Source organism: Emydura macquarii, unplaced genomic scaffold, assembly GCF_026122565.2.
Source record: "Emydura macquarii macquarii isolate MOO-44397 ecotype Brisbane River unplaced genomic scaffold, CSIRO-AGI_Emac_v2 contig_3530, whole genome shotgun sequence".
Lineage (NCBI taxonomy): Eukaryota > Metazoa > Chordata > Testudines > Chelidae > Emydura > Emydura macquarii.
In genome coordinates, this window is record NW_027133667.1 from 5,937,588 (window position 1) to 5,956,170 (window position 18,583).

The 18,583-nt window shown below is 43.1% G+C and overlaps 1 protein-coding gene and 1 non-coding gene across 4 annotated transcripts in view; both read left to right on the plus strand.

The window, feature by feature from the left end:
- Nucleotides 1–4,261: 4,261 nt before the first annotated feature.
- LOC137145509 (small nucleolar RNA U3) lies at nt 4,262–4,473 on the plus strand. The gene has a single exon (XR_010917672.1). It is a non-coding gene; the product is annotated as a small nucleolar RNA U3 (small nucleolar RNA).
- Nucleotides 4,474–8,734: 4,261 nt separating this feature from the next.
- MTPN (myotrophin) overlaps nt 8,735–18,583 on the plus strand; it is a 49,167-nt gene continuing 39,318 nt past the window's right edge. The window contains exons 1-2 of one of the 3 annotated variants that reach the window (XM_067536126.1): nt 8,741–8,809; nt 8,955–9,163. In XM_067536126.1, coding sequence (XP_067392227.1) covers nt 9,092–9,163 — 72 coding nt within the window. In that variant the 5' untranslated portion in view covers nt 8,741–8,809; nt 8,955–9,091. Of the gene's footprint in view, nt 9,164–18,583 lie in introns of all 3 variants that reach the window. The other 2 variants (XM_067536128.1, XM_067536125.1) reach the window with 2 other exon arrangements.

The window sequence follows — 18,583 nt, forward strand, 5'->3', positions numbered from 1 at the left end:
CTCCTGGGTCAGCCGATGTACAGCCTACGGCAAGCAAGCTGCTCTCAACTAAGTGGGTGAGTGCTTCTGGCCAGCCATTCTTGGGATCACTCACTGGTATGACCTCAGACAACACTGCCAGTCCCAGACGCAACTCTAGGAACTGCCATCTTACAATGTTCAGTGCTGCCCACTGCCAGCTCATTGGTTCGTCAATTTATTAAGGATATTAATATGCACCAGCCTTGTCACTTCAAACAGAATCTTAACACACCTTAAAGCACATACACTGCATTAGATAAAAACAAATTTATTAAGTACAGAAATATTTAAATGATCATAAGTCAGAGGAAAATAAGTCAGATTTGACTTAGATAAAACAAAAGCTAAATGCATTCTAAACTAAGTTTAACACTTTCGGCAACCTTACAATCTTAGATGATTCTCACCACAGGCTGGCTAGATTCCTTCCCCACCAGGCTCTCCCCTTGCTCAGCATTTCAGTTGCTTGGAGATGTTTGTAGATGGAGGTGGAAGAGAAAGAGAGATTGCAAAATATCTCTCCTTTTTAACATGTTCCTTCACCCCCCTCTGGTATCTCAACCCCCTCCTTTTCAGGGTCAGATGACAAACAATATCCTTGTATGGCTTCCTCCAAACTTGAGTCAGCGAGTATCCCCTTATCGATGCTTAGGCTAGTCCATTGTTCCTGGAATAGCTGGTTTGTTTTATGCATACCTTAGCGAGGCACAAACTTCTCAGCTCTTTAGAGTTTTGCCTGAATCTCCTTCAAGCTATGAAACACATCTTTGGGAACATTACACAACGAAGCCTCATAACCATACATATGACGTTGCAACGAATATATTACTATGACAATAAGGCTCAGTGTATCATGAGCATTCCAAAAAAGTATCTTACATGACACACTTTGCATTAAACAATACACAAATACACTATAAGGGTAAACATGAATGACTCACAATCACACCATAAGGGTGTACCTAGGGGTGCAGTGTGTCACACCTAAATATAGTTCCAGAAAACTCAAAAGGCAGAACACAGTATAAATTCCTCTGCTCATATAAGGTCAAATTCAGGGGTGACATAAATGTTGTGTGTAACACATAAGTTAATCTGCCTAAGTCACACACTGAGAGCATGGAAGTGGAGGTGTCTAGCAGAAAACACAACCAGCAGCAGCATATAAAATACGTTTGAGAAAGCAAGATTGACATTAGTTTATCTTGCACTTCTTTCAGTTTATTTTCCTGTCAAAACCCCACCCTTCCACTCTCTCAGTTAGATTGCTTTAAGTGTGATGGTGAAAAGACTTATTGTGAAAATATCATCTTGTTACTTTACATATCAATTCTCTATGTGTCCAAATCTTATTCGCTGACTAACAAACAATTTCACCATTGTCAGAACAGCAAAGCCAACAGAGTTGTGAAAGAGCGAGCTGCATTCTATTCCAACTCATGCATTACCAGCAAAGCTATGAGCTAAGTTCTTCTGATTGTGACGCTCAGCTACACTGAACAGTCACACTCTTCAGAATACAGATCTCCATTTCTCTCATGCAAGCCTGAGGCTACCTGATGTTTAACTTTAATAGCAACAACAGTGTTATAGCCAATTTTAGAGAAATTACATTGGTGAATGCATTGTACTTATTTCCATTTTCTATTTCAGAGAAGTAGCTCAGTTGAATAAGCCTCAGATTTTAAATATTTAGGTTTTGTCTATCTTTGGCATTTGCCCTGATTCTACCAATCGGTAAATAGTCACCAATGTAGATGCACTGATGCAAGCCGTTAGCACAGCCAAGAAAAAACACAATTTGCCCTAGTTGAGCTCATCTTGGTTTCGAGCAGGGGTAAGCTCCATTGGTGCAAACCAGCTTTCTTTGTCTACCCATGCAGTTTGCACTGATGCAGCTACACGAGTGCCTGATCACTGAAACCCAGGTAAATTCCGAATGCAGACACGGCCATATACATCCTGAACATGCTTGTTTAACAGAGTCAAGTCATCCCTTCATTTTTCCAAGGTATAGAAACTCATGAAGATTATATACCTCCCTAAATATGTTCTTTTACTGGAATTTGTAGTACAGGAGTTGCCTTGGTGTAACCTCCCGCAAAAATGCAAGTCTTGGGAAATCCACTGGAAGACACTACCATTCACACAGAGGCCCTGTGCTTTCACATTGGTTCCGGGACACCCTGTATCCTCCAAAGGCTTCATCCAGGGATGCTCCTATTGGCTGCTGTGCCTGGAACTTCCCCCATCCCATTCTGGTTTCCAGAGCACAGGGTGGTGAGGCATAAAAGTTAATACTGCCTCTGTCATTATTAACTTTTGTTTGGCACCTCGGTCCCCCAAACCTTCCATATGCAGATCCCCAATTCCTTGGAGGGGCTTCCATGAGGTGTTGGCGAAATGGAAAATTATGTCACAGAAGCAGGACTTCCTCTTCCAGGCTCCTGAGATGGAGGCCCAAGTGGTTTTAGCCCTTTCTATTCACAGAGATGGAGGAAACGATTTGGACCAGTGCTTTTGTTAAGTAAAATGAGGAGTGAGGCAACAGCATTTAACCCTGAGATAGGCAAAGCAGTCCATGGAGCATATTGGCATCTACAAAAGATATTGATAAAGAAGAGAGTTCAAGGCTGCAAGGATACTTGTCTCATGAGATGATGGGTAAGCCCACCATACTTATTTAGGGTTTGATCCTGCAAACCCCTACTCACCTGAGTAGTCCCACTGAGCTCAGTCAGAGTAGTTGTGCGAGTATTGATACACTCAGTTTGCAGAATCAGGCCCTTATTCAGTAACTGCTTCACTAAGTGATAGGCTATGGGGCATTAGGCATTGCCGAGGATTAAAGGCAGTGAGGAACAGCACCTGCCCAGGGAGGAACATGGACGTATTCATTTCTGTTTCAAGGAAGCAGAATACATCCTTGTCTGGTGCAGAAAGGGAGCATAACTACTATTATACTCCTTTATAGGGTGCAGCCCCCTCCATAGGGATTCATGGGCCAATGCAGAGAGGGTGGGGCCATGGCCTCACCTCCTCCTGGTCCCATTTGGTGTGCCGAACACCCTTGTTGGAACAGAGTGAACAGTTCTTGATCTCCCAAATTCAATTCTGCCCTCAGAAAAGGGAGGAGAGGAGAACATTTTTATACCCCACCCTCCCTCATATGCACACCAAGCAAAACTAGACCATATGAGTTTACTTCTAAAGTGATTTAGACGAGGAGAGCGAATTTTCACAGGATAAGAATAAATGTATTTCCAACAGCAACAACGCTTTTCAATCATGTCATCAAAGATTCATGCAGCTGAAGAAAGAATTTATGGAAACAGGCGCTATTTCCATTTTCTATTCTGCTAAATTATGGGTTCAAATTGGTGGGAGAAAAAAAACCCTTTGTTTTGATCGTGATGAGGTGAAACAATTGCTCAATGCACAGCTTACAGATAATAGTTCAGAGTTTCTTCTCCAGTGATTTTAATGGGGGACAAAGTGTATCAAATCCATTAGAAATGTAGCAAACTACCAAAAGAAAATAATTATGTTCCCCAGTTTTCAAACCTGTCACTCCTAGAACTCCAGTAACATCTTAATAACCATACTGAATTTAGAGTGGTGTTAGGAGGTTAGTGTATTATTTCCTGAGATGGTTTGATTTCTCTCTCCTGAGAAAAGGGTTTTATATAAGATTGTATTTTGCATTTATGTTTGCTTATTACCTCTAATATAAATATTGTCTTTAATGGTAGTACATAGTAGGTTTCTTCCTTGACCAAACGGATGTAATTCCCCCTTGAGCAAATAGGGCTTTTAAAATAAAGTGTGGAGGGGTACAAATAGGTAGCTGAGTCTCTCGTTTGTTTTTTTGTATTGGATAGCTAAAACAGTTGGATGCTCTTTGATTCTAGAAAATATTAATAATTTATTGTGCTTATTTTATTCCTTCCTACCTTTATTATTTATTTATTTAAATGTATTATTGCCCCTTATTGAGCTGAGCAGCTAGTCAAAGTTTCAGGGACCTGAGGGAGTTGTGACTGAAAGTAGAAATTCATAGAATCTGGTGTTTTTGTTTTGTTTATTTACAAAGAATGTACAAAGTCCTGTGTCTCTGAATGCAGAAGGAATTAAATAGGAAATAGCTTCATTTGCTTACAGTACCAAAAGCACCCTTTTCAGCCTTCATCCTGACCCAAAAACTCTCCCAGGCTTCTTCCAGGCTCAGCCATTATGCTTTTGGCTGCTCCTTTAGGCAGGGGTCATTTCTATAGTTGGTAACTAGAAAAGTGTAGCCAAAAGTGATTGATCCTGCTAATCTTGAGGAGGAGTTAAAGTGTTCTCTTCTAAGCGTGAAGCGAGCAGACAGTGCTGCTTTAATGCAGCTGCTGTTATCGATGACCATTCCTTCTTTCCTTTTGGGATGCAGAAGAGAAAGAACACAAACTGAGGCCTGGTCTACACTGGCGACTTAGGTCGACTCAAACTCCCTTAATTTGATTTAATTACACCCATATCTACACTGGTGCCACTGTTAATTCGAATTAAGGTGCCTGTAAAATCGACTTAATAAGACCACCTCTGCAAGTGGCGTAGCGCCTAATTCGACTTTGTTAAATTGATTTAGTGGCAGTGTAGATGCAACGGGACTTAAATAGAATTAATTGACCTCCGGAATGTATCCCATTTTGACCGCTCTGGACAGTAGCTTTCAGGGGAACTGCCTACACATCATCAGAGTGCCTCTACCACATAAGGAAGTGACCAAGGCGATGCAAGGAAGACATGTTTCGAGAGGTGCTCCAATCCTCAGAGGTTGAAAAACAACACAGGGCATGGAAAGAGACTGTAAATGAAAATCGTAAAATAGATAGGCAGGAGAGGAAGGAGAGCCAGGAGTGAATTTCTGTGCCAGTGAGCTTTGAATCTACCAAACGCACATTCTTCATCATTCTGCACCTGCTCAGCCTATTGTTGAAGCACTCCTTGCTGCTGTCCAGGGTTCCCAACTAAGGCTTCATGAGCCATAGGAGTAAGGGGTACGCTGGGTCTCCCAGGATCATTGTGGACATTTCAACATCCCTCATTAGAATCTTCTGATCTGGAAATCCCGGCTTGCAGCTTTCTGTACAGGCTCATGTTCCTAAAGATGCATGCGTCATGTGCCTTCCCTTATCACCCACTGCACTGATATCAGTAAAACGACCACAGTGATCCCCAAGCACCTGTAAAACCATAGAGAAAAAAACCCTTTCTACTGATGTACTCCATTGCAAGATGCTCTGGGGCCAAAACTGGGATATGCATGCCATCTATCGCCCTGCCACAGTTAGGGAATGCCATGGCCACAAAGCCATCCACTTTTTCATACACATTTCCAAGAATCACAGTCCTTCATAGCAGAATGTGATTAATAGACCTTCAGACTTGCATTAATGCAGCCCCAATGGTGGACTTCCTGACTCTAAAGGATTCGTGACTGACCAGTAACAGTCTGGAGTTGCCTGCTTCCACACAGCGATCATCATGAGCTTCTCCACTGAGAGGGTAGGTCTCATTTTAGTGTCCTTGCACCACAGTCCTGGGACAAGCTCCGCACACAGTTCCAAGAAGGTGGCTTTCTGCAGCTACTGCTCGTCATCCCAGACCTGCAAAACAATGCGATCCCATCATATAGTGCTTGTTTCCTGAGCCCAATAGTGACAGTCCAGTTGTGCATCTGCTCCATGAATGCCAAAAGTAATCTGGCATTGTTTCTTTCCATGGCACACAGCAGGCCAAGTATCTCTGATTCCTGTTCAGACTAGGAGCTCATGACATACTGCACCAGTAGCCATATGTTCGTAACAGTGACCACAACAGTAGAGAGCAGTGCAGGATCCATCCTTTCAGGCAGAGATGGCAGGCACATAGTAAACAGGGGCCGTTGAAAAATGGTGTGAAATGCAGTTGGAAGCCTATGGAATAATGGGACAGGAAAAAACTGCATCATGTGCCTGCATCCATGATGCACTGCGATCCACTTCACCTTTCCACAACTCCTAGCTGCAGAAGGCGGCTAGTAGCACCGTGGGATAGCTACCCACAGTGCACTGCTCTCACTGCACCATCTGTGGATGCGCTCCGCCAACAGGAGCATTGTGTGAACATGCACAAACGATGCAGTCATAGCAGTTTATGATCATTGGCTTAACTTGCATCAACATAACTCTGTAGTGTAGACAAAGCCTGAATGGTAGGCAGTTTCTCTCTCCCTTTCCCAGTTATTTTGTTCTGCCTTCCCTCCCACCATGCACACACCCTCTTGCCTAAAACAATACTCAGCCAATTCTCCTGGGCATGTTCACACACTCCTATTATCTTAGGTGGGAATTTTAACTCCACCCAGCTCAAAACCATATAAATAAAAAAGTTATTTATGATAAAACAATGAGAGTCCTGTAGCACCTTAAAGACTAACAAATTTCTGAGGGCATAAGCTTTCAAACTTGACACAATCAGACTGGATCTGAATAGGGACTTGGAATGGTTATCTCATTACAAGAAGTAATTGTCACCGTTCACATATTCTCACCTTCTAATCAACAGTTGTGAATAGACCTCATCTACCTTAACTGAATTGACTTTGTTAACGCTTGCCCTCCCCATTGTTATGTTTATCGCCCTTGGATGTATATATATATACTTCCTATCTGTGGTTTCCACTTCATGCATCTGATGAAGTGGGTTGCAGACCATGAAAGCTTATGCCCGCGGAAATTTTCCAGTCTTTAAGGTGCTACAGGACTCTTGTTGTTTTAGCTGTATACAGACTAACACGGCTACCCTTCTGGAACTTATTTAAGATAGCTATTTATATTCAACAAGAGTTAAATTCACTCCTGTGCAGAGGCCTGTGCACCACTTAAGTCACCATTTAAGCCCTCAAAATAGGATGTAAGTGAGCCATAACAGAACAGTGATGAATTTCATCCCAACAGAAGTAATGGGGATAGAGGCAGAGCAGTGTTCTGGCTCATCCACTTACCAACCTTCCTATGCCTTGCCTTTTCAGCACTCTGCTGCCTCCCCCAGTCCAAAATTTCCTATGCTTCTCTTACATAGTCAACCTGCTACAGTCCCTCAGATCAGTGCTCCCCAATTCTTATCTCCTGAAGTACATGCCCACAGCAGGGAATCATATTCTGACTAGAGAAATGAGTATAAGTGAAATATCATGTCTGCCTCATCATCTCACACCAATGAAACAAAGTTTCCAGTTCTATTTTTTGCATGAATTTTGCCTATTTTTGCCACTTTCTAGCAAAGTTTCTGATTTAAAATAATATTTATACTTCTGCACACGATTGTTGGAGAAGGTGCGCTTGAAATATTTCTGGTTTCAAGTGTGCAATCTCCATATAGCACTGTTTGCACTATAGGGTAGAAAGGGAGGAGGATGACTGATACTTGGTGTAAAATAATCAGTTAAATTTACAAAGTGACAACTTTTCACATCACTTCTAAAATGCAAGCACTTCAAATCAAATAACTTATTTATTATTTATATTGTGTTATATTGTGTGGCATATTAAAATCTAGCAGTGAGATTCTGTCGATCAGGGCTGTCCCCTGCATTTTCTCATGGGCAGAACCCTGGGCCATGTGAGTCCACTTGTAGGATCTTGTCCTAAAATTTAGACTGGCAGCAATAATGGAGGGACAAAACAAATTAGAGAAGCTGAAGAAGGATGTAAATATGATGTTGGGCGTCACTTTGTGTACAATCTTAGCAAAGTTTTTTTTAATTTACATTTTAAATAGTTTGCTTTGTGTAGGCTTTGTAGCCAGGGTCTAGGAGTGAATTGGCTGACGTTTAGAACAGTGGCCTGATAACTAGGTTTTTGGAGTCTGTTCCAGATACCAGAGGCAGTATAGAAAAGAGAGAATTGGGTTTGTTACATTTCTTGGATGTTGTAAACTTCAGCTGTCCACACTGTCTCTTTAGGAAAATCGAATACATAAGCGTGAGTTTTCTAGCGTCGAGAGAGATAGCATCCGTTCCAACCCTTACTTAAAAAAACAAAAGGAAGAGGGGTACAAAACTCTTACCCCGTGCAGCATGAAGCCATGCCACCCCAGGAGGGGCAAAAGTCCTTGTTCCCAATATTGGACCTCCCTCTGCGTTACCAGTCTGTGCACCCGTCTGCGTCCATCTGGCCCTGTTTTTATGTTCTCCTCAGTTTGCTCAGGGAACAACCTGTCAGCAAGGGACGGCAGAGTATGGCTGGGGCTTCAGCCTCCTCCGTGTGTTAGAACGTGAGGGGGAGCAAGCATCCATGCGGGCAGCGCGCGGGACAGTGAGGACTGGAACAAGCCCCTCCTCCACCTGCAGGAGTCGCCGGACTGCGGAGGAGACTGCGCGCATTGCACTCGTATGGACCGGACAGCGGAGCCTCAGCTCAGGTCAGCAGCATGGCCACTGGTCAGAGACACGGACTCGGCACGCATGCGCTGTCCGGCTCAATTCCTACAGCTCACACGCCAGCTGTCTCCGACAGCGACTGAAGCGCTCGACCGACCCGTTAGCGCCGCATTGCGAACGGCTCCGGAGGCGCATGCTCAGTGAGACCCAGCGAGTTGCCTGGAGGCGCATGCGTAGTTTGGTGACCTTTCTCTCCGCGTGAGTGGAAGGGGCGGTGGAACTTCGGCAGTGGGAGGGGGCCGGGCTGCTGCTGCTGCTGCTGACCGAATGAAAACCGGAAGCGGAAACGCTGCGTGCGAAACCGCTGTAACGCTTTTCCCTTTGGTCGGTTAGGCCGGGCGGGCGGATTCCCCTCCCCCCTCCTCCGTTCCGTTTGTTCCTGGCTTAGCGAGTTGCGCGAGCGGCCGGTCCGGAACGTTGTGTTATAACCGCCCTAATTGCCGCTCGTCTGTGTCCCCTCCTCCCCTAGGAGAGCGAGAGCCGGCCAGGGAGGGATCCTCGCCCTAAGCCCCCGAGTCCCGGCCTGAGCAGCGCTGCCCCTCTCCGTGTGGGTGCTGTTGGGCCCTCGCCGCTCCTGCCTCCCCGTGTCTCTGTCAGGCAGCCGCTATGTCTGACAAGGAGTTTATGTGGGCCCTCAAAAATGGAGACCTGGATGAGGTGAAGGACTATGTGGCCAAGGTAAGAGGTGGGGTCCCGCCCGGGGTGGGGCCATGATGGGGAGCAGCAGCGCCCTGGCCGTGCGCTTGGGGATAGGGCGGGGGCCGGGTATGAGTTGGCCTCCTCGAGGCCCACGTTGCCAGGGGCCAGGGTGGGCACTTGCAGGGCTGATAGCGCTGTGGCGGGCGGAGGGTGTAACAGGCAGGCGGAGTACTCGCGGGGGGTCTGACTGGGGGGGTGCTGTTCCTCTGGCAGTGGCTGTAAGTCCTGCACGTGGAGCTGAGGGCTGGCTGGGTCCTGGCTTCTCCTGACTCTTCAGGAGTGTCTCTGTGGCCTTGGGCTGGTCATGCTCCCTTTCTGTGCCCCGGTGCACCAGGGGCAATGCTAATCTACCGGGCACGTTGAGGCTTAACTTACTAACCTTTCTTCTGTACAATGCTCTGAGATCCAGGAGAAACACAAAGGTGCAACATGGTAGTAAACATCTGTGAAGTTACTATAAAGTTTTCCTACTATGTGCGCTTCAGGGGCTGATTTCTGCCCCAATTCCGTTGCAGCTGCCATTGAAGATTGTGGGAATTGCACACATTTGGGGGCAAATTCTGCCTTTGCAAATCTTCAAGGTGCTGTGGGAGGTAGATACGATCTCTACCATAATAATGCTTTTGGCAGAGTTTGTAAAACTTTTATAGCATGGTCCTGCATCTCACTAGTGTGTCTTGCAGGCCATCTTCCCTCCTGACAATTGCTTACACTAACTACTTTCCTAATATTGCATGTATCTTTATTGTATTGAAGGCAATAAGTGTTTTAATTTCTTTGAAAAAGGTAATTGTCTTCTGCTCATTTATCTCCTCTAATCTAGAGGGAGTCAGACACTAGATGGGCTTGTTTTCAGTAGCTTTTTAGGCCTCCAGGTTCTTTTCATGAAGATTCAGGTTTACCTGTAAAGCTGTTGAAAGGAGCCAGGAGTGTGAGAGTAGAGAACTCTCCATGGACCACTATTTGAGCATGTGTGAATAATGTCAGCTATAAATTGATGCCACAAAATGCTTCAGCCATCTCTGACATTAGTAGCAATCTTGAAATGGAAAGTGACTAAAAATAAGGAAGGCCTGCATTTTGCTGCTGATTGAAAATTGTTTATTCTTCCTCTGCACCTCAATTTGAAACCACCTTTTTTTCTTTGTGGAGTCTTTCTGACAAAGCATACTAGCTTGTTAGATTAATGATGCCTTTTTTCTCCCTTATCTATTAGCTGTATCAATCAGATTGTTGTGAGGAATTATTTTTTCTTCTCCTCTCTCTCCCAACACACATTCTGCCTCTCTAGTTCTTTTCCCTCTGCTTATCAAACTTCTATCTGCTGTTGTCCATTGCTTTCCCACCACTAGCATAGTGTAGCCTTCAAGAATCTTACCAGAATCATGTAAACATCATATTGCAGTAGCAGAGATTCCCACTTCACATGGGAGGGTGCTTTGTAGTGGCTATGCACTCAGAAAACTGGATGCTGTTCCATTTTCTCCCGTTTATCTCATAATCCTAGTGACTCCCATCAGCACTTCTGAAATTCTTCCAGTTGCCCTAACAAAACAATCCTTTGTTCCAGTTTGTTGTTCTTTTAATCTTAATTATGCACATTGCCTCTGATGTCGCAGGCATGCCCTTTCTTTCCATTTAAAGCGTTCAGTCTTTTACCAAATCAGTTATTAACATGGTAGATGTTTTCATGCTCTCACAGAAAACTACAAATAATCATGGAAGATAAGGGCCAAGGTGGTCTTCACCAGTGAGGTACAGAAGCAAAGCCTTGTTGAGCAGCTCAGTCTCCTCTCCACTTGTGCCCCTGCAGATTGTAAAGATTCTGTACTCTGGACATGCTATACTGTTCTTTCACATCAGCTGTTAGGCTGGCTAGTAGGTGTTCAATAAATCTTAAATGACACCCTTTCATTTTGTGCTTAGAAGAGAGAAGAAGCCATATGCCTGTCAGTAATGTCATTGCTGTTACTTAGCTGACGCGTAACAGCACTAAAGCCGCCTGTCTGCATACTTGGAAAGACAACACTAATATTTGGAAGGTTATTGATCTAACTAAAGACTAGAAATTTGACTTATTTAAAATGAAAGCTTAAATTCTGCAGATATTGAGAGCTTAGGCCTCCATGTTTGCCAGTGAAAGCTTCCCATTGGCAAATGAATTTTTCAAGCCTTCCTTATATGTTTACTTTATGCTTAACATTCAGTTATTTTCAGTAGTAGCTGTCTCCTATTATGCCTATCTAATTTTTACTAGAGATAGATTTTTTTTCTTCTTCATGCTATAGGTCATTGGATAACAAGCAACAGCAGATTCTTACTTTGTTCCACCTTGTTCCTTGGCTGTTTATGGCTAATCTTCCTTTCCTTTTTGACAATGAATAGTATCTATTGACTTCAGATATGCCTTTGCTGGAGATTAATTTGTATGTTGGATGGTAGGAATTCTGTGTGGTCTTCCTACCCTTACCCACTCAAATTCTTAAAATTCCATTGCAGGGAAACCCTATGGAATAGGATCACTACTGCTACGCTGTTGGGGAAGATCATATGTGCAATAGTATAAAAACGATTCACCTTGGGCAGAAGGGAATCCAAACAGAATGGGGAAGTGGAAGGCATACTAGGGGATTAAAGTAATGTTGGGTCTTATTCCAGGCTTAATCACTGAATGGATGGAAGTACTGGTGCAAATGTTTTATACTGATCTTTTGCTCTATAATTGTCAGTTTCTGTAATTTGATGGCTGAGGTTGACATCCTCTTCGATCTATTTTGGGATATTGCCCACATTATTCCCCCCTAAAAATGCTGCAATTTGTATAAAGTAGAACCTCAGAGTTATGAACATCTCGGGATTAGAAGTTGTTCGTAACTCTGAATTGTTTGTAACTGAACAAAACATTGACTGTTCTTTCAAAAGTTTACAACTGAACACTGACTTAATACAGCTTTGAAACTTTACTATGCAGAAGAAAAATGCTACTGTTCCTTTATTTTCTTAGTAATCTAAGTTTAAACCACTACTGTACTGTATTTGCTCTTCTTTTTTCGTCTCTCCTGATTGCGTACGTCCAGCTCCAAATATGTGGGGTTACAGGTCAGTTTCTAACTCTGGTGTTCGTAACTCTGAGGTTCTATTGTACTTTGTTGGCAAACTGTCTAGTTTACCAGCTATAACAGATCAACAGGTAGCTTGTGAAACTGGAACTCAGCCAGCAAACTAGAGTTGGTTCGTTGACTGGAGCTATGTCTTCACTGACGGCAGCAAATTCGCTGCTGTCAGATCGACTTCTCTGAATCGACTGAGGGGTCAGTGAAGACCCGTTCAGTCGATCCAGAAATCGACGTATTAAGACCACCTTCTCAAGTGGCGCAGTGCAGTGAAGACGGTGCGCAGAACAGAAACAGAGAAGTCAACGGGAGTTACGCAATTTTTTTGCATAGCTTGCGTAACTCCGGTCGATTGCCACCAAATCTCAGAGGTAAGTGAAGACAAGTCCTGAGAGTGTAACGGGAAGGTGGGGCCACTATTGGAGATGGGCAGCATTTCTCGGTGGCTTTCAACTAGTCGACATGGTTGATGGGGGATTCTTGGTTAGTGAAAAAAGGAGGCTCAGTGGCTCAAGCTGCTGTGGAGCTGAGCTAATAGCTATGCTACCTCTCCCATGATGGGCATGGGTACAAAGAGGGCATTGGATTGAATTAAGACTGTGCTAGTGTGGATACAAGACAAAACTAACACAAGTTCACCATGACTTCTGTGAAGCACTTAATCATTTGTGCTTCCCCAATTTATTGCAATTGATTGGAGCATAAACTGTTAGAACTTAGAATGAGAGAGAACTTGGATCTTGCGTACTAAGGCTGTCTCGATGTGATGCAAATCTAACAAAAAAAATGTTCTAACACACTGGTGGCAGGAACTATTCTTCTAACTTCTATATTTAAAACGGCAGAAAGCAGGAGTAACTAAGTCATTTAAAGGAACAGTTCCAGCCATCATAACCTTGTTACACTGTTGATCCACCTGGCTTTAAAAGACGTTAGATTTTTTTTTTTTTTCTGGAGGGCTGATGATGGTGCACGTCTATTCCGGGGAAAACAGCTAGAATTGGCAGGTTTGGGAGTGATGCAGAATAGAGACAACTTGTATTGCTCTCCTTAACTTCTGTTTAGTTATCTGAAGGAGTATTGTTGACAGGCTCCAGAGGGAGCAATGTCAGCACTTGACCAGAGGGAGGAAGTAAAATCTCATAGGGGCTTCCTGGGAGATAAAGAATCTTGTCAGACAGCTCCTCCAAAAAACAATGGGAAAGACTGAAGAAGAAAAGGGCATGATTTGAAAGCAAATGTAGTAGAAAGAGTATCATAAAAAAGGATAGGATAGAAGGGGTGGGAAGTAGGGGGAAAAGGATGGTAGGATTTTTTAATTTATAAAAAGCAAGGACAAAAATATGAAAACGGAGAAATTAGTAGCTTAATTTTAGACTCTATTTTCAATTCTTTTGAGTTTCTGTTGGATGTATTCTCCTTTTTGTGCCCAAGACAAACAAAACTAAACATCACATGCAATACTGTCATCTTAACTCCACGTACCTGGCCCCAGTTTCAACATCTTGTGGTCTCTAACATGAGCCAAAATTATGTCTCTACCACCCCAGTTTTCTAAGGAGATGGGAGTTGAGACATCTTTTTGTTATTGCGTAATTATTCTGGATTCAATGTGTTTTATTTTGTGGCTTTTAATATTGAAATACATTTAATAGTACTGGGCCAACGTAAAACAATTTTCCATAGTACAGAGCATTGATCTTAGGGCATAATGACAGATCCAGCAACAACTGGTATGATGTGGAGAAGTACACGTTAACTTGGTTATAATAAGAGTAAAACAAAGACACTTAAAGATGGTCAAATCATTCACTTTCTTAAATCTGTTAGGTTGTGGAAGGCAAACATGAATGCAGCAGTAAGGGGACATCAAGCAAAGTCCTGCAAATGAGTGTAGGGAATGGACTATATAAAAGTTAATATTAGAAATGCAACAGTGGCCAGAGAGCCTTGAAACGTTGTATGTAGCAAACTTCTTACAGGAGCTGGGGATAAGTCAGAACTAAATATGTATAGCTTGACTAATCAAGGGCTAGGAAGTGATGTAATTGTCTGCTTATACTTGAAAGGACTGAAATGACTATAGTATAAGGAGGGTATAATTAATGGGATGCCATTAAAATGAAAATAGAGGACAAATGTGAGGAAAATCTTCCTGATCATGATGTGAAATCCCTTTCCAAGGGAAATGACGGTGGCTCCAGCCTTTGATACACCTTAAAAGTAGGCTTGACATAGTAGTGGAAAGCAAACACTAATTAATAATTCTGCACTGATGGTTGGACCTGATGAGCAAAAGAGATGTTCACATCTGTGTGCAGTTTAACCCCTTGATATTAATGGACACACTCCAAATTTCTGAATATATTCCTCAAATATCAAAGTCTTTACAGCTCTCATATCCATATAATGAAGTGCATACATACCATAATATGATCAAGACAGGTGAAGGGTCTTAAATGTGGCATTGGAGTGAAGATCTGAGCCAAATGGGAATGCTGTACTATTACTAATTCATAATGGCACACTTTCAGTCATGCAGTTCCCTCCATCTGGAAGGATTTAAAAAATAATCTGGACTCTGATTTATTTTTCTCCTTTCATCCCTGTAGGTTGGCAAGTAACTAGTATTTGGTTGTATTGGGAGATTGTAGCTTTTACCTTAAGGAAGTCAAACTCACTCTGTGAGGAGGGCTGTTTTCCACCTATAGTGTTGTGTGTGTTACCTGTGATCCTCGTAGATACCAAAATAATCAAATATCCATTACTACATCACTGGGAGTTCCTAATTGTCACATTCAACATCTGCTCATCTTTAAGACCACTGCTGTTTCATCCCTTTGTTCTTTTCCTTTCTCATCCTATTTTCTGTCTCCCCCCACCCTTTGTCTGTCTCCTCCTTTCTTCCTTCAGCATTTCTTTCATTGCAACAATTCATACTCCCTCTTTTGTCCATTATCTTCTTTTCAAGCCCTCCTTCCTCCTATGCATCTTATGAAATTATCACTGATTTAAATAGTTCTTTGGGGAGGGAGGGGAGAGATAAATTAACATCTTTTGGAGATATTATTCCAGGCTTGCTGCAGGCTCAATCATACCTTCATTTTGTAATGAAGACTTGCTGAATTGCCGGGATATGGGTAAAGTTGAGATTCAAAGGAAGGAAATAAGGGAGAAAACTGAGGGGTGGAAAAGCGCCAAGAGGTTTATATAATCAAGGCCTTGTCTACACCAGAAAGTCTTGTCGATGCAAGTTACAGCGATGATCAAGAAGCACTGTAATTACATCACTTGTGCCTGTCCACCCAGCACTCGTGTCGCTGAAGTGCGTCCACAGTTGATGCTCTAGCACTGTCAGTGAGAACAGTGCACTGTGGGCAGCTATCCCACTGTGAAACTCACCGCCTTGTGCCACTGGGGTTGGAGAGGCGGAGAGGATCGCAGTGCATCATGGGTGTGGACTCAACATCCCATGTTAGTGATTTCTGCCCCATCATTCCTTGGGTGTCCGATTGCATTTCATGGCATTTTTCAATGGCCCAGTTTCCTATCTAAAAGGATGGATCCTGCACAGGTCTCCACTGTTGTTGTCAGGGTTCTGAACACATCGCGGCTGGTCATGCAGTACATCATGAGCTCCCAATTGAAACAGAAATCCAAGATGCCTGACCTGCTGTGTGCCATGCAAACAAACAATGCTGCATTCCTGTTTGCATTCATTGAGCATCTGCACACGGTGCACTGCTGCTTTTGGGCCTGTGAAACAACTTGCTGAGTGGTGGGATCACATCTTTATGCAGGTCTGGGATGATGAGCAGTGGCTGCAGAACTTTCGAATGCGCAAAGCCACCTTCATGGAACTCTGTGTGGAGCTCGACCCTGCTGCACAAGGACGTCAGAATAAGAGCTGCCCTCTGTGGAGAAGCACATGACAATTGCCGTGTGAAAAGTTTTCCTCTGGGTGGAGTGCAGAGGTGGATTGCTTTGCGGCTGACTATAAACAACTAGATGTTAGGGCTATTAGAGACGTAGAACGGGGGGGCATTTGAATCAGGGAGGCCTTGAGGAGCCATTTTTACAATGAGGAACAATAAGGTGTCTTTGTAAACAGCGCTGTGCCATGCTATGACTGCTGACCAGCTTGCACTGTGTACCAATGTGAGCTGCAACCACTGTGTGCAAGAGACAAATAAAGATTTCTTCACAGAATGTGTCTTTATTAAATAACACTTATTCACAACACACAAAGCTGGGCTGGAGGGGAGAAAGCGATGAGGGGGAGTGACAGTTAGGTGCAAGTCCAACTATTGTTCTGAAAGCTGTCTGAAGGGGTGGATTAATGGGGTACTGAAATTGGTCGGGAGTTCGGTAGGAATGTGTGGGTGGGCATGGAAAGCAGTTCTGTATTGGCTGCAAGGGATGGGTGAGCGAGCACGCATGAATTCAGTCTGCAGCATTATGAATGACTTTAGCAGCTCCGATTGCTCCTTGGTGGCTTTTATCACATGCTTGTGCCTGCTATCACTCCTGGTTTTCCTCCTCTCTTGCCTATCGACTTTCTGATTTTTGGACACTGTCGCATGCCCCTTTTCTTCTCCCTCCTTCCCCCCGTCTCAGAGGACTGAGGAGTTCTTGGAGCATCTTCTCTTTGCTTTTTGGTGGTCTTTTCCTTATCATCTGCAGGCACTCAGCACGTGTGGAGGGGTTTCCCCACAAGGGCACGTATGTAGAAGCACAAACAATGAACAAAAGCATGATTGCGAGTGCAATAACAACATTGATTCATTACTGTAAAATACACCTTTTTCTCATTGTCCCCTAGCAAGTGCACAGCTCAATGATCAACCAGGGCATGGTGAGTTGTGCCCAGGGCACTCAAGCAGGGGGAGAGATTGAGGATGGTTGTTCGGGGTATTGATGCAGGTAGATAGAGACAAAATTTCAAATTATACCACCATTTTCCACAGGTGGGGGCCATAAATGCTGATATCTCACGCCTGAAAGTAAGCAGGGATACTATGGTGCATCTCCTCCATGTGAGCAGCTTCAAACCAGGTCCCTATGTTACTTGCCTATGTACCACTTTTGTCCCTGCACAAGTGATTGCCTATTGATGTGGGAAAAGTGCCCTAGAAGGGGGGAAGAAAGTCATTATCTTTCCAGTACTTCTCTAAAACGTAAAGATGTTTTAAGGCACTCTTAGGAATGTGGTCCATGTTTGAATTGTTTGGTATGAAAGGGAGAAATTTAAAGTATTAAGAGTAACTGCTTAAAGCTGTTTTGTGGTTCTTACGTAATGTAGCTTGCGTATCTCCCATCGATGTACTTACATTCACGTAGCATGGCGTCTTCATGACACTGTCCAAGGGAGACATCCTTCTGTCAACGCAGCCTTACTCTTTCAGGGAGATGAGCTAATTGAGTCGACTGAGCAGGTCTACACAGACCCACTCAATCGATGTTGCTGCATCAGTGCTTGCTGCCGTGGCAGTGAAGACATACCATTAGAGAGACAGAGTGGGTGAGGTAATATCTTTTATTGGACCAACTTCTTTTGGTGAGTGACGTAAGATTTCGAGCCACACAGAGTTGCTCTTTAGGTCTGGCTGCAGTTATTGGGAGCCAGGGTGGATTGATTTAAGTCAGTTACTTTAATCACTAATTTTAATCATGATATAAATCAGTAAGCAGGAAACCTAAATTTAAATTGCATTTAATCTTGTTTTGCATTTGTACTCTTTAGTTATTTTCTAAAGAGAGGTTGGTTCTCATTGGTTGGTAACCATTAAAACATTCACCACTAATCTAGCCTTTATATGAAAGCTGATACTTCTTTCTAACCAGGAGAGTACACCGTATCTTTACACTTATTTGAGCCATTGTGTAACTTAAGATACATTTATGTGGATTATTTTACATTAATTGAGAAAATGATGAATGATTCATTTTGGTTTACTAGATTAATTTCTTACTAGTGATGTGTCAGGCTGTATTTGGATGGAAAATGGAATTCAATTAAATGCACAAAATCAACATTTTGAAACCTAGTTAAATAAAAATTACGTTAAATGTGCCGGATACATAAGAAAAGTAAGTTCATCGAAACATGTTTTGCTTTAAAGCTGATTTATTAAACAAAGGAAGTATTATCTGTAGTTAGTGACTAGAACTGATTGTTTCTAGTTATCTCGTTCAAGATTTTAGAACTAGTAAATCTCATTTTACGCTGTTCTTATTTATACTTGGATGAGGGGGAAAGAACAACCTTTCCTGCTTTTTCAACTTT